Below are 12,761 nucleotides of genomic sequence, written 5' to 3'. Positions count from 1 at the left end.
TCTCTCACTATCTCCAAGCCACCTAGAAATGGCCCCATCTGCAAGTTCCGGGCAAAGGGAATTTCAGGCAGCAGGCACATGAAGAGAAGACAAACATATTCAGACACCTGCTTCCTCCTCTCCTCGCAGAAGCTGGATCAGGGGGATGAGCACTAGATTTGGGGCTCACAGGCACCACAGAACTTGAACTCCAAAGATCTGAATTCAAGTCCTTGCTCCGTACCTGTGCAGCTACGGACAAGCTGCTGAGCCCCAGTGAGCTTTATCGGCAAACTGAAGTTAAGCATCCCTGCCCTTGATTCAAAATATCAGCCTCCACCCCTAGATGGAGCTCTCTGCAGTTCCCTGATTCTCCAGACCAAGCACCCAGCTGTCTTCCGCTCTTCCCCGCTTGGATGTCCTCTGGTGGGCACCGTAAACCCACCTTGTCCAAAACTAGACATCATTTCTGCTTCTAACCCTGTTCTTTCCCTTGCTTCCTCTATGTCTGGGAAGACTGTCACCCAGAGTCACCCCCTGATGCCTTCCCCTCTCTCTCCGGCCACCTCCAATCGCTCTCTGAGAGCTCTCCATTCTAACTGCTAGATGGGGGCTCCTTTCCCATTCCATTGTTGGGGCCTAATGCAACCCCTCTCCCCATTTCTTACCTGGTGTATTGTAGCTGTTTCCAGGGTAGGCCCTCCAACCTGTGCTCCAATCTATAACTGAGGCAACTTTGCCATTGCTACTTACAACCCTTCGCTTTCTGCACGCCAGCTTCAGGACAAAGCCCAAACTCTTTGACATGACTCAAGGCCTCCCGGAACCTGGTTCTGCCGACCCCTCCCTGACCACCTCCTTGAAAGCACACTTTGCCTGCGGAGTGCCAAGAATACGCCATGCATGTCACCTGCTTCCTCTGTCTTAAACACTTCCCCCCAGGTTAACTCCCCATCAGTCTGCTAGGCTCCACTCAAGCCTCACCTCCTCTGAGAAGCCTCCCCTGTCCTCCCCAGGTTAAGAGGACTACCCTTCTTCCAGGTTCCCACAGAACCCAGTGCTTCTCACAGCAGAGAGCTCATCATGCTGTCCTGAATCGTCTGTGGCTCCCTCTTAGACCTGGGCTTGGTACTTGGTAGGTGCTCAGCAAATATTCAGAAAGGAGTAAAAGATTGATTCCATCGAAAGGCAGTGGAATAAGAGAGCTAGGCTGGGACACAGAGACTGGACTCCAATCCCAGCAGTCTTTGCCATCAACTCCCTGGGACCTTGGACCAGCCACTTGACCTGTGGATCCACCCAGTTCCTTTCCTTGGGTCTGTTAACCCTTCACCTGGAAGACCTGTATGTCTGTTGCCCTACACACACACACACACACACACACACACACACACACACACACACACACACTTTGGGCAGAAGCATTCAGACAAGGGGCCCAGGACCTCTAGTTCCCCAGGCCCACCACCCCAGAAACAAGAACCAGGAGAACGGACGAATGTCACCTGCTGACTTTGTCACTCTTGATGTTCTCAGACTGGGGCTGGGGAAGCCCCTGTTCTCTCTCCGCTCCCCCCTCCCAAGTAGACCTCTTCCCCTCCCCCAACGCTGGCTAGCAGGGCACCAGTGGACAAGGGGCCGGTAGGAAGTCAGCCACTCTCTCTCAGGTGTTGGGAAGCAGCAGAGGCCATGGGAACAGAAAAACGACCACATGCCCCGAAGACATCGTGCCAGTGGGTCTGGATCTTACCCACTGAGGGATGCCCGCGACACCCCATTTCGCCACCTCAGCTTCCCATTTTTTCCAGCTCTACCTATGGGGAAACAGGCCAGACTTGGGGCTGGCTGAATGGGAAGGTAAAACTGGCCACACAGCTCCCATCGAGCTTGACCATAATGCATCAGAGCCACAGAACAAAGTGCTCTCTCTCCTGTTGAGCAAACGACTTGGGGCACAGCTCATTCCTGTGCCCACCCCTTCCTATCCCCCTGCATGTGGGCAGCTCCCATAGGCCCAGGCTGGCCACCGTGTGGCAGGAACGAAAAAAAAAAAAAAAAGCAGGCTCGGGAGGCGGCCGCAAAGGACAGGACGGCGGTTTTATATGTGGCAAAATACTTCTAGGGGAGTACAGACAGACAGACAGACAGATGGGGGCACAGGACACCAGACAGGGAGGGAGGAAGGTTGGGCAGTGGTGTCTTCTAACCAGTAAGTGGAAGCTGCTCCCCACCCCAGGTGGGGGGTGGGGCAACATTGGCACAGGAGGTGGCGAGACAGGCATGAGGTGCCCATCCCTGAGGCGGGCAGCCGGGCAGGACCCAGTCCTCGTTGGCACAATCGGCTCTCTCTGGCCCAGCTGGGTGCTGGAGAGGGGCAGGGCTGCTGGGCTGGAGGGATGCTAGGCAAAGGGACACTCTGGGGCAGAGGGGGTACCCAGGCCTCTCCTAGAGGGAGTGGACACGGGTGAAGGACAGGGTCACAAGAGGCAAGTCGAAAGCAGCGGCGACAGCAGCAGCCAAGCCCCGCAGGGGAGATCCGAGGTCCCGAGGCAACCACTGGGGTGGCGATCACCTCTCGGGCACTAACCCACAGGGCCTCTCCCCTGGGGCCTCCGGGTGAGAGTGAGGGAGCAGTTTTTTGGTTTCAAAATGAGGCGGACTAGAGTGTTCATGGGTGCCACACCCAGGTGAAACAGGGTGAGGGGCTCAGACGCGGAGGGGCCCCCTCTTCTGATGGCAGTAGGCAAAGGATGTTGTAGGCAAAGCTCATTCCCGGGATAGGTGAAGGCTGAGGCATGGAAGCGGTGGGGTGGGGGACAGTGTCTCTGGCTGCCCACACCTCAGGGGTCTAGGTCCTGGGCAGGCAGAGGGTACTACATCTGATGCCTGCCACTTTCTACCCAGACCCCTCCCCAGGACAAACTCTCCGTGGGGCTTCCATCCCACAGCTTTCACCCACCAGACAATGCTGCCAGGAAGCTGGGGAAGGGGTGGGCATGGTAAAGGACCCTGGATCTGGGGTTTGGGGGAGAGAGCCCTCGTGGGAGAGAGTCTGTGGTCTCCCTCTCCAGGAAAAGCCCCCCACCCTTCCCAAGTACTCCAGGTTGGGGAAAGAAAGGGCTACCCCATTTAGGACCCTTGTTTAGAGCCCCAAGAAGAAAGAGTTAAGGAAGTGCACCTTTTCTCTGGGAGTGAGGGGATAAAGCCCCCTGATGTGGGGAAAAAGGGACACTGAAAGGTAGGCATTCCCCTATCCGTCCACAGCAGGTAAGTGAAAAACCTACAGGTGTGGCTTAAAGGAATCCCAGGAGGTGGGATCTACCAACAAAGAAACCCCCCAAATCGAGCAAAGGCATCTGAAAGGAGGGAGACAGCGCCCCCTGGAGGAAAGATACATCCCCGTGGTGAGCCCCTCTGTCCCTCCCCTCTCCGGGGCTCGGAGCCCTGCCCCCCACTGTGTGGCCCCTGCTTCTCAGCGGATGTAGACACCTCGCCCCCAGCCTTCCAGCTCATTCTTGTTGCGCCCCAAAACCGGACCCCCACCCTCTGCGCAGTAGCGGGCCTTATTCCGGCCGCGGTTCCGGTTGTCGGTCAGCTCCTCTTCGTAGTCTTCTTCCTCATCCTCCCAGGATCCCTGCCGGGCTGGTGAGGTGCTGCCCCCTGCAGGGTCTCCAAGCCCTGGGCCCTCGGAGGGGTCAGTTTCCATGTCCACACATGAGTCTCCCAGCTCCGTGTAGGCAGAGTTTCGGTTGCCAGAGGTGTCGGCATCAAACGTGTCTTGACGAGACAGTGCCCGCAGGGTGCCCACCCGACCTGGTGGGTGGCTGCTGGGATAAAGGCCTGGGGGCTGGCCCAGCTCCCCCGGGTACTCGTGCACGCTGGCGTGCTCCCCGGTGGCACGTTCCAGCGACTGGTCCCCGGAAGCAAGGTAGGGTCCCTGGTTAGCAGACGGACGGCACACACCATGCAGATCAGGCAGGGGTGAGAGAGACACAACAAAGCAACGCAGGTTAGTAATGGCACCAACATATTCAGCCTGGTTAAAGGAGGTGGGTACTGGCTCTAGGGGATGGGCAGCCAGGCAAATGGCTCGACAGCCCAGCCAGAGGACAGACCTCAGGGCATTTGCTCCTCTACCGGGACAGGAGGCCTGCAACATTCATAAGGCATGAAGAGGCATGAGCTCTTCTGGTAACCATGGTAGAGAGCCCATGAACAATTAGTCATTGCTTCTTCAACACACGTCATTAATGCCGTCTTGGGCTAAATCATCATTAACAGCTCATTAGTATCGCCACTTGTTAGTGGTTGATTGGGTTAGTCACTGCCCAGTTTTCCAAATATACGAAGGGGATTTCAGCTCAGAGCTCACTACCCCCGGCTCCTTCAGCCCAAATCAGACCCTAATCGCAGGCACCCAGGGCCCCACACTCCCCCCTATCCATTCCCTAGTCAGATAACAAACTTTCCAAGGCTGGTGGGATTCCCTGGGTGCCCCCAGCAAAGACCAGGGCAGCAGGCTGGAGAAAGCTGATGGGTGTCTATCTCCCACTAGCGACAATGAGGGGGCCTAACATCCTCAGTCCCAGATGCCACATGAAGGTGATCTGATGGTCACTGTCATGGCGGTGGTGGTTGGATGAGATGCAAGAAGGCCTGGGTTCTAGTCCCATGGCCTGCCACTTCAAGCTGGGTGACCCTGAGCAAATGACTCCTCTCTGTGGCTCAGTTTCTCTGCGGTGGTGTGACAGGGATTAGATCACTAGTTTCCAAGCTGTTCCCTGGAGACTGAGGGTGGAGTGGGAAGGGCACAAAAGTGCTTCAGGGGTCCCTGAGGAGGTGAAATGGAAGCCAAGCCACTGGCTCCCTCTGAGTAGAGCAAGGACACTTTATATACCGAGCTTCCTTTTAAGTTTCAACGAACAAATGTGCTGTTACTGAAAACAAATCTGAAAAGCAATGGTCTTAGAATGATTTCATGGCTTTCTCCTGGCTCAAGTCCAGAAACTAATAATGATGTGAACTCAGAGATGGGAAGCAGCTCCCATGGGAGGAGGCCGAGCCAGGGCAGGGCACCCACAGGAGGGCCTTCCCTGGAATCTGTTTCACTGGGAGAGGATGGAAGAAAGTATGGCATCAACTCATAGAAGATGCTTCATTCTGGGTCCCCTCTGAGGAAACTCCTGGGATTAGGGCTCTGGGAGAGGGGACAGTCTCTTTGGGTTTCATGGCCCTGCTCCGTGGGATTCCCTGGGTCTGAGGGCCCTAGATCTGTTGGGTCTAAAATGCTGTGACCTCTGTTGGGTCTAAAATGGGTGTGGGGGCACCTGGCTGGTCAGCTGGTAGAGCATGTGACTCTTGATCTTGGGGTCATGAGTTCTAGCCCTACACTGGGCGCAGAGATGACTTTAAAAAATAAAATAATAAATAAGTGAAATGAGCGTGGAGTCCAGCGAATGAAAATATCAGTCTTCCTTATGTTTTCTTCCTCGTCACTTGTCTCATAATAAGGCCCCGATCAGGCCTCATATCCAAAATCCTCCAGGGCAGCAAATGCAGTCCTGTGGGACCAGGCCCAGGGAGGCACCACCAGGCAGCCCCAAACCCATCAAAAACCACAGACACCAGAAGCTGCCACTCACCACATTTTTTACAAAATAAAGCTCTTCCCTTCCTTCCCCATGTTCCCTACGCTCCAGTTCCGAGCCTGGGGCAGGAGGGGAGATGGGCAGGACTCCTACATGGCGTGCTCCTGCTGCTGGGGCACGGATCTGGCCCGCTGCGAGGGCTCCAGCCCGCCCCAGAAGCTGAGATTCCTCCTGAGTGAGGTGAGCACCTGTACCTGGAGGTTGGAGACAGGGGCAGGGCTGGCGGCCAGAGCTGCAGTCGCCATGGTGCGGTTCAGCAGCGGATTGGGCGGAGTGCTGCTGGGCGGGTGCGTGGCCTTCCAATAGGCTTCCAAGTATTCGGCCAAGTGCTCGCAGGCATCCTCCAATTGGTTCTCGTCCAGGATGATGTCAAACATTTCCTGCGGAGGCGGGGTTAGGGGCAGGGCTGGAATGAGCTGGGCGTGACCAAGGGGGTGAGGGGTGTGGCCTAGGTGCAGTGGGTGGAGTCAAAGGGTTGAAGGACAAAGTTAAAAAGAAACCTTCGGATGTCCAGGAAAAGGAGGACTCTCAGATACATACATTGTCAGAGCTACCAAAGGTCTTGGCACCCAGACTAGCCCGACTCTCTCATTCTAGATAGAAGGCAACCAAAGCTGGAAGAGGGGCCTGCCTCGCCACAGAGAAGTGGTGCTTCCAGGGTCCAGCATTCATTTCCCCCAAAAGACCAGTGCACATTAATAGACCCCACCCTGGTGCTCCGGTCACTCTATCTCTCTTGTAGGCCAGAGGAAACAGGACAACCCAAACGCCCCCCCTTCCCTTTCCCTGGGTCTGAGCACTCACGGGGGGACACTGTGCCAGCTTCTCTGAGGCCGCTATTTGGACATTGAGGTGTTTGGACTGAGACTTCCCTCGGGACTTGATGAGCCTCTGAAGTACCTGGTTTGGGAGGAGAGAGAGAAGCTAGAAGGACTCCACAGTACGCCGTATCAGAGAGGCAGGTCCTGGTTACAGCCGGTGTGTCAGAGCCAGGGGATGTGGGATGACTCTCAGCCCTGGCCACTTCTTCAGCAGTGACCTCACCTGCCCTATGTCCATCCTTAGACAGTGCTCAGGCTTTCCTGGGAAGTGGCTACTTGAAAGGCAGTGACTCTCCTTCCGGAACCCTCTAACCTTCTTCACAGGCTTCATTCTCCAGGAAAACATCTCCACGTTAACCGTGGCAGCTAGCTTTTATGGGATGCTTGCTCTGTACAGGCACTATTCTGTGCTTTCTACACAGTCAATTCATTTAGTCCTGACAATATCTCATTAGGTAGGCACTATTACCATTCTCATCTCGATAACAATAATGATAATGGTGAATAATAGCTCAACAAAAAGCCACAGCCTCAACTAAATGACTGAAGTTAACATCACCAATGACACAACAGATACCACGTGCCTCCTGATGCAACACCTACAGACAGACACACCGCTTTGGTGCTATTCCCACCAAAAATGCAAAATCTAAACCTCATCACAATGAAACATCAGGCAGACCCATGCTGAGGAACAGTCTACTAAATCAGTGATCTGTCCTCTTTAAAAATGTCAGTATCATGGGGCGCCTGGGTGGCTTAGTCGGTTAAGCGTCCGACTTTCGCTCAGGTCATGATCTCGCGGTTTGGGGGTTCGAGCCCCGCGTCGGGCTCTGTGCTGACTGCCAGCTCAGAGCCTGGAGCCTGTTTCAGTCTGTGACTCCCTCTCTCGTTGACCCTCCCCTGCTCACGCTGTCTCTCTCTCTCTCTCTCCTAGAAATAAAAGTATATATAAAAAAAAATGTCAGTATCATGAAGTGTAGGAAAGGCCGAGGAAATGTTCCAGTTTAAGAATGCTAGGGGTGCCTCGGTGGCTCAGTCGGTTAAGCGTCTGACTCTTGATTTAAGCTATGTCATGATCTCACGGTTCAGACCGTGAACATGAGATCAAGCCCCACATCGGGCTCTGAGCTGACAGCGCAGGAGCCTGCTTGGGATTCTCTTTCTCCCTCTCTCTCTGCTCCTCCCCCTCTCTCTCTTTCAACAAATGAATGAATGAATGAATGAATGAATGACTAAATTTACATTTAGGAGCACTTGGGTGGCTTAGTCAGTTAGGTGTCCGACTTTGGCTCAGGTCATAATCTCACAGTTCTTGAGTTTGAGCCCTGCATCGGGCTCTCTGCTGTCAGGGGCTCTCTGCTGTCAGCGCAGAGCCCGCTTCAGATCCTCTGTCCCCCTCTCTCTCTGCCCCTACCCCCACTCGTGCATGCATACTCTCTCTCTTAAAAATAAATTAACATTTTTAAAAATAAATTTAAAAATGGTTCAGAAAAAAATGTATATATATACATATAACATAATACATATATACAGAAAGATAAAATAAATGTGGCAAAATGTTCAAAATCAGTGAAGAGAACTGAATAATATACTTTAAATGGCTGAATTGAGTGGTAGAAGAATTATCTCAATAAAGCTGTTAAAAAATGAGTGAATCTGAGTGAAGGGCAGTCAGAGAATGGCAGTTCTTGGTACTATCCTGGCAGCTTTTCTCTAGACTTGGAATAATTCCAAAACAAAAATCTTAAAAAAAAAAAAAAGTAATAGCTATAGAACTTAGTAGGTACAATCCACTTACGTAATCCTCACCACCACCATTTAAGGAGCTCTATTTTGCAGGCGAGGAAACGGGCACAGAGAAGCTAGGTGGCTTGCCCAACGAGCATAGAGCTGGGGAGCAGCACAGCTGGTATATTAACCCTGGGCATTCTGGCTCCAGAGTCCCCACCCTCAACCTCAGTGCCCAGTGGGGGAAATGGAAGCATCTGTTCCTTTCTAGCTCGCAAAGTGTTTTTGTATCCATTATCTCATTTGATCCTTTCAACCACCCCAGGAAGTACTTAAATCCTATCATTCCCTTTATGCTCACCAGAAACTGAGGACTCAAAAAGGTAAGGGTTAAGTGACTGGGTAGTATCATGAAGTGGTAAGAGTTACCATCCTTGATTGTCATCATGAATCAGACAGAACTCTGGGCTCTTTACATCATCACCTGAAATCCTCTCAACAATAACAAGGGAGGGATTTTAGTTCCCATTTTATAGGTGAAGAAACAGAGGCTCAGAGGCTAAATAAATCCCCCAAAGATCTCCAGCTCAATAAACAACAACAACAAAACAACAAACTTTAATTAATTAATAAGTCAACCAGAGCAAACACTTGAACCCAATGCTGTCTTCTAACTTCAAATACTTCACCTGAACTTGCCCTCCATGTTTCTCAACCCTCCCCGCCACCCCAACTAACATTTAGGAGGAAAAACTCACAGAGCTGCAGTACAAAAAATAAGTAAATTAGCCTTCCTACCAATTCATCTCTATCAAGGTCCAAGTGAGGACAGTGCAGCAAAAAGGGACAAAATCAAATGACAGAAAAGACCTCCCAACTGCCAAGTCTTTGGGTGACACTGCAACAAAAAGCACAAAATTCTTTTGGTTTCCTCAACCCAGGATGGGAGGCCAACCAGAATGGAGACAGGGGACTGGCCTGCGTGACCCTATTAATGATATTTAGACTGGCTAATACATGATGAAGCACATTATACCAGACACTTTGCTAAGTGCTAAACATTCACATTAGGTTCAATCTCACAATGTCCATTTGATGGAGTTTTCCCGAGCAGGCAAATGAGACTCGGGGAGATTTAGTCACAGAATTAATAAGCAGCTGCTGAGATTTAGACATAGGCCACCCCACCCCAGAGCACTACCGTCCCCACTAGGGTTAGGCTCCAGCACCCACCTTTGGAGAAGTAATCTTGATGTAAACAATGATGGGGGCCAGTGAGGTCTTGGAGAGCTGGGCTGGGTGATTGATGGTGTCAGCATCCAGAGCAACCAACTGAAGGGTCCGGGCCAGCTCAAAGATTCGCTCGATCTCGCTCTGAACCTCAGCTGGGAGACACGGAGTCATGGGGAAGAGGGAATGTAGGGGAGCCTCCCCAAGAGACGGTGGGCAATAGAACACTTCTGGAGATGCCCGCCCTACTGCCTCCCCTTCCCACGTCTGGGCCCAGAAGCGGGGGTCACAGGGTGGGCTTACCCAGGCTGGAGCGTGTGTTGGAGCGCTCAATGATGATGTGTTTGCTGGGGTTGTTGAGGACTGAGCGCTTAGCCAGGGAAATGTCCGCCGTCACACGAGTGATGGAGATCCTGAGGGATGGGCACGGGGATTGAGGGGTCGGGATGGGCTACAAGGTGTGGCTCCCTCCCCAGGCTCCAGGTCCTAGCCCTCAGTCCAGGAGTCCCAGAATCATCATTCAAGCCACCCTGCCCACCCCCAGCAGCAGAGGGCTAGAGTGAGAGTGGAGTCTTACCTGCCATCAAATCGATGCTTCAGGAAGTCAAATAAAGCTTTCTGCATCATGTCTGTAACCTGAGGTTGGGGGTGGCGGGGGAGAAGTCAGGTGTGGGTGGGCTGCTGAGTGTTTACCCCCTCACATTCCATTTTCTTCTTAAATTCCTGAGACATATGGGTCTCTAAGGGGGTGGAGGGTTCTTTCTGGGTCTGATGGGCTTCCAGTGGGGTGTCTGATTCCAAAGGTTCTTCTAGGTGGTATGTCTGGGAGAAGATACCTTTCTGGGGAGGGAGGTTCTTGGGGGGGGATCCAAACACTTCTGAGCAGGTTTCCCTGTGGGTCAGGCCCCTCTGGGGGGCTTCTCTGAAGGTCTGTAGCCCTCTAGGGAGAGATCCTGGGAATTTGGGCCTTTCCAGGAGATCTGTGTGGGGTATGAAACTTTCTGCAGCATCTCTCTGGAGGTCTGGGTCCCTCTGGGTCCACTCCCCCTCTAGGGGCTCCTACCTCATAGCCCTTGAGCGACGGTCCCACCAGGATGATGGGCCTCATGGAAGGTACCACGTCATAGGGGGGCACATGCTCTGTCTGAGGGGAAAGCAGGGAGGGGAAAGCCCAGAATGCGGATGGCATTAGCCCCTCTTCCCCAGCCTCCAGGTTACCCCATGCATCCTGTCCTCTCCCGGGTCCCAGAGCCCAGATGTGGGGATTGAGGTGGGGTGGGGTGGGGAGGGATGGCCAAGGAGAATCGGGAAGGGTGAGAGAAAAGGGGGTGGGTGGGAAGGGCACAAGAATGGGTGTTAGAAGGTCCCACTAGCTCATCCCAGGAGGTGGGGAGGGGGACACAGAAAGCTGTGATACTCACCGACTTCTGCTTCTGTTTGGCTGGATCCAGAGATTGCCAAGAGTGGGGTGGGGGCGGGGGGGAGAGGGAAGGGCGCCCAGGCAGGGGCAGAGGGCAAGGAAGGAACCAGGACAAGAGAGGGAGGGAGAGCGGGCAGACGAGGAGAGATAACAGGGCATGCGTGTTAGTGACAGACAGAGCCAGAGAGAGGGGACGGGACCCCATTCCACGGGGGAGCCAGAGATGGCCCTAAATCAGGGTTGGGAGGACTGACAGTCAACCCAGCAGATTTGGGAATATTCAGACATACCCTTCCCCTTTCTGAGTCTTGGGAAAGAGCTGGGAAGGGTGACAGCCCCTAATTTGGTGCCCATCTCCTACCCCTAATGCAGTCCAGGAACCTTCCCATTTTAACGGTTCCTTTAACTGTCCTGCTGTGCAGTCAGGAGACCCCCATGTGCCCACCCTAGACCCACAGAGTCCAAAAAGGACAAAGAAGGGTCACTATTCCAGTCTCCCCTTCACATGCAGGGGCAGGGGCAAGCATGGAATATTCCAGTGCTAGTGAAGGCTGAGGTCAGGTTTCATTACCACCAGACCCTGATTCCAGTGGTGGTGGTGTCAGGGGGTACAGCCCGCCAAGGGCAGCGGTGTTTCGGCTGCAAGAACCATCCCTTCCTGGGGGTGGGCCAGAGTGGGGTTGTGTGTGGAGACGGATGTGCCCATTGCCCACCCTGCCCCCTCCCCAACCCGGGCTCCTCGGCAGGAGGCCCTGCTCCCCAAAGGATCAGGCTGGTTCCGCATCTGAATCCATCCTGGCCCCCTCCTCCTGCCCCACAGCTGGGCCCTGACCCCTTGCCCTCTGGCCAGAACCCAGCAAGAATTACCTTCTTGAAGAAGGGGATGCGTTTGCCATGGGGTGGCGGGGTGGTGACACTGCTAACACTAGTCTTGGCAGAGCCGCTCTGCTCCCCGAGCTCTGCCTCCTCGTCCTCTAGCTCTAGGGGGTCTAGTTCAAAGGCTAAGTTAGTCATTTCATTACCTGGACCGCGGTCAGGAGAGAGGAGGGAGGCGAGGTGGGGAGGAGTGGGATGGACATGGAGACACAGTACAGAAGGCAAGGATGGGATGGGGAGAAAAGAAAGAAGAAGAGGTGAATGGAACAGAGCTAGGAGAAATGAATGGGGGTGGGGTGGGGGAGTCAGGCAGAGAGATGGAGCTACCAAAGAAACGGGAAGGAGAGACATGAGAGAATGGGCGCGGACGGGCCCAGCTTGGGGGGGACCCTACTCTTCACGGAGGGGGTACCGCTGGAGGTGTTTGGAGGACTCAGGACCGGGGTGCCCCCTACTGCAGGGAAAGGAGGGGACAGGCAATGGGGAGAGAACCCCACCCAGGAGCTCCTCCCACCCACCCCACCCCCGCCCCATTCCCTAAGGTGGCAACGGCTCTTACCACTGGCAGGGGGTGTGGGGCGGCGGGTGCCAGTCACCACGTCTCCCAGGCTGGAGCTGGAGTTGTCACCTGATTTGCTGTGTGGGCAGAGAGGCAAACGGAGCTGTGAGCGGAGGGGTGGGCGTGAGGGCGGGGGAACCCTGTTCTCTCACGTGCTGCCTGCCCCCCACTCCCCTGGAGACCCTCCAGCCCCACTGGCGATGCCGGAGGCAGCTCTGTGTGCCCAGGGCACTGGGTCAACGCTCGAGGCCCTGTCCCAGCTGGATGGCCTCTCCGCGGTCCCCAGCTAGATACCTGGAGCTGAGGCGGTTCTGGCGCAGCTTCTGTTCCTGCAGAAGGCGCAGGCTGTCCAGTTTGACGGGGCTGGGGATGAAGCCAACCTCACAGCCCTCCTTCACCAGTCGCCCAATCCACCAGTCGTTATTGTATTTCTGCAAACGGCAGCGGGTGGGGTGGGAGAGACCAAGAGCGAGATTGGAGTGGCGGGCCAGTGGCTT

At 54.3% G+C, this 12,761-nt stretch overlaps 1 protein-coding gene across 5 annotated transcripts in view; it reads right to left on the bottom strand.

Annotated features, from left to right (window-relative positions):
* Positions 1-2,057: 2,057 nt before the first annotated feature.
* The window catches only part of CACNB1 (calcium voltage-gated channel auxiliary subunit beta 1), an 18,464-nt gene continuing 7,760 nt past the window's right edge, over positions 2,058-12,761 (bottom strand). For 2 of the 5 annotated variants that reach the window (XM_077779357.1, XM_077779358.1), the window contains exons 5-14: positions 12,559-12,695; positions 12,265-12,341; positions 11,697-12,028; positions 10,473-10,553; positions 9,987-10,045; positions 9,713-9,822; positions 9,413-9,564; positions 6,432-6,527; positions 5,822-6,007; positions 2,058-3,916 (exon numbers count right to left, since the gene is read on the bottom strand). In XM_077779357.1, coding sequence (XP_077635483.1) covers positions 3,452-3,916; positions 5,822-6,007; positions 6,432-6,527; positions 9,413-9,564; positions 9,713-9,822; positions 9,987-10,045; positions 10,473-10,553; positions 11,697-12,028; positions 12,265-12,341; positions 12,559-12,695 — 1,695 coding nt within the window. In that variant the 3' untranslated portion in view covers positions 2,058-3,451. Of the gene's footprint in view, positions 3,917-5,619; positions 6,008-6,431; positions 6,528-9,412; positions 9,565-9,712; positions 9,823-9,986; positions 10,046-10,472; positions 10,554-10,830; positions 10,851-11,696; positions 12,029-12,264; positions 12,342-12,558; positions 12,696-12,761 lie in introns of those variants that run through there. The other 3 variants (XM_077779359.1, XM_077779360.1, XM_077779361.1) reach the window with 3 other exon arrangements.

The sequence above is a fragment of the Crocuta crocuta genome, unplaced genomic scaffold (genome assembly GCF_008692635.1).
Source record: "Crocuta crocuta isolate KB4526 unplaced genomic scaffold, BGI_CrCroc_1.0 scaffold68, whole genome shotgun sequence".
NCBI lineage: Eukaryota > Metazoa > Chordata > Mammalia > Carnivora > Hyaenidae > Crocuta > Crocuta crocuta.
Note: the sequence above shows the minus strand (reverse complement) of the source record. Positions and strands in the feature narration are given on the sequence as shown.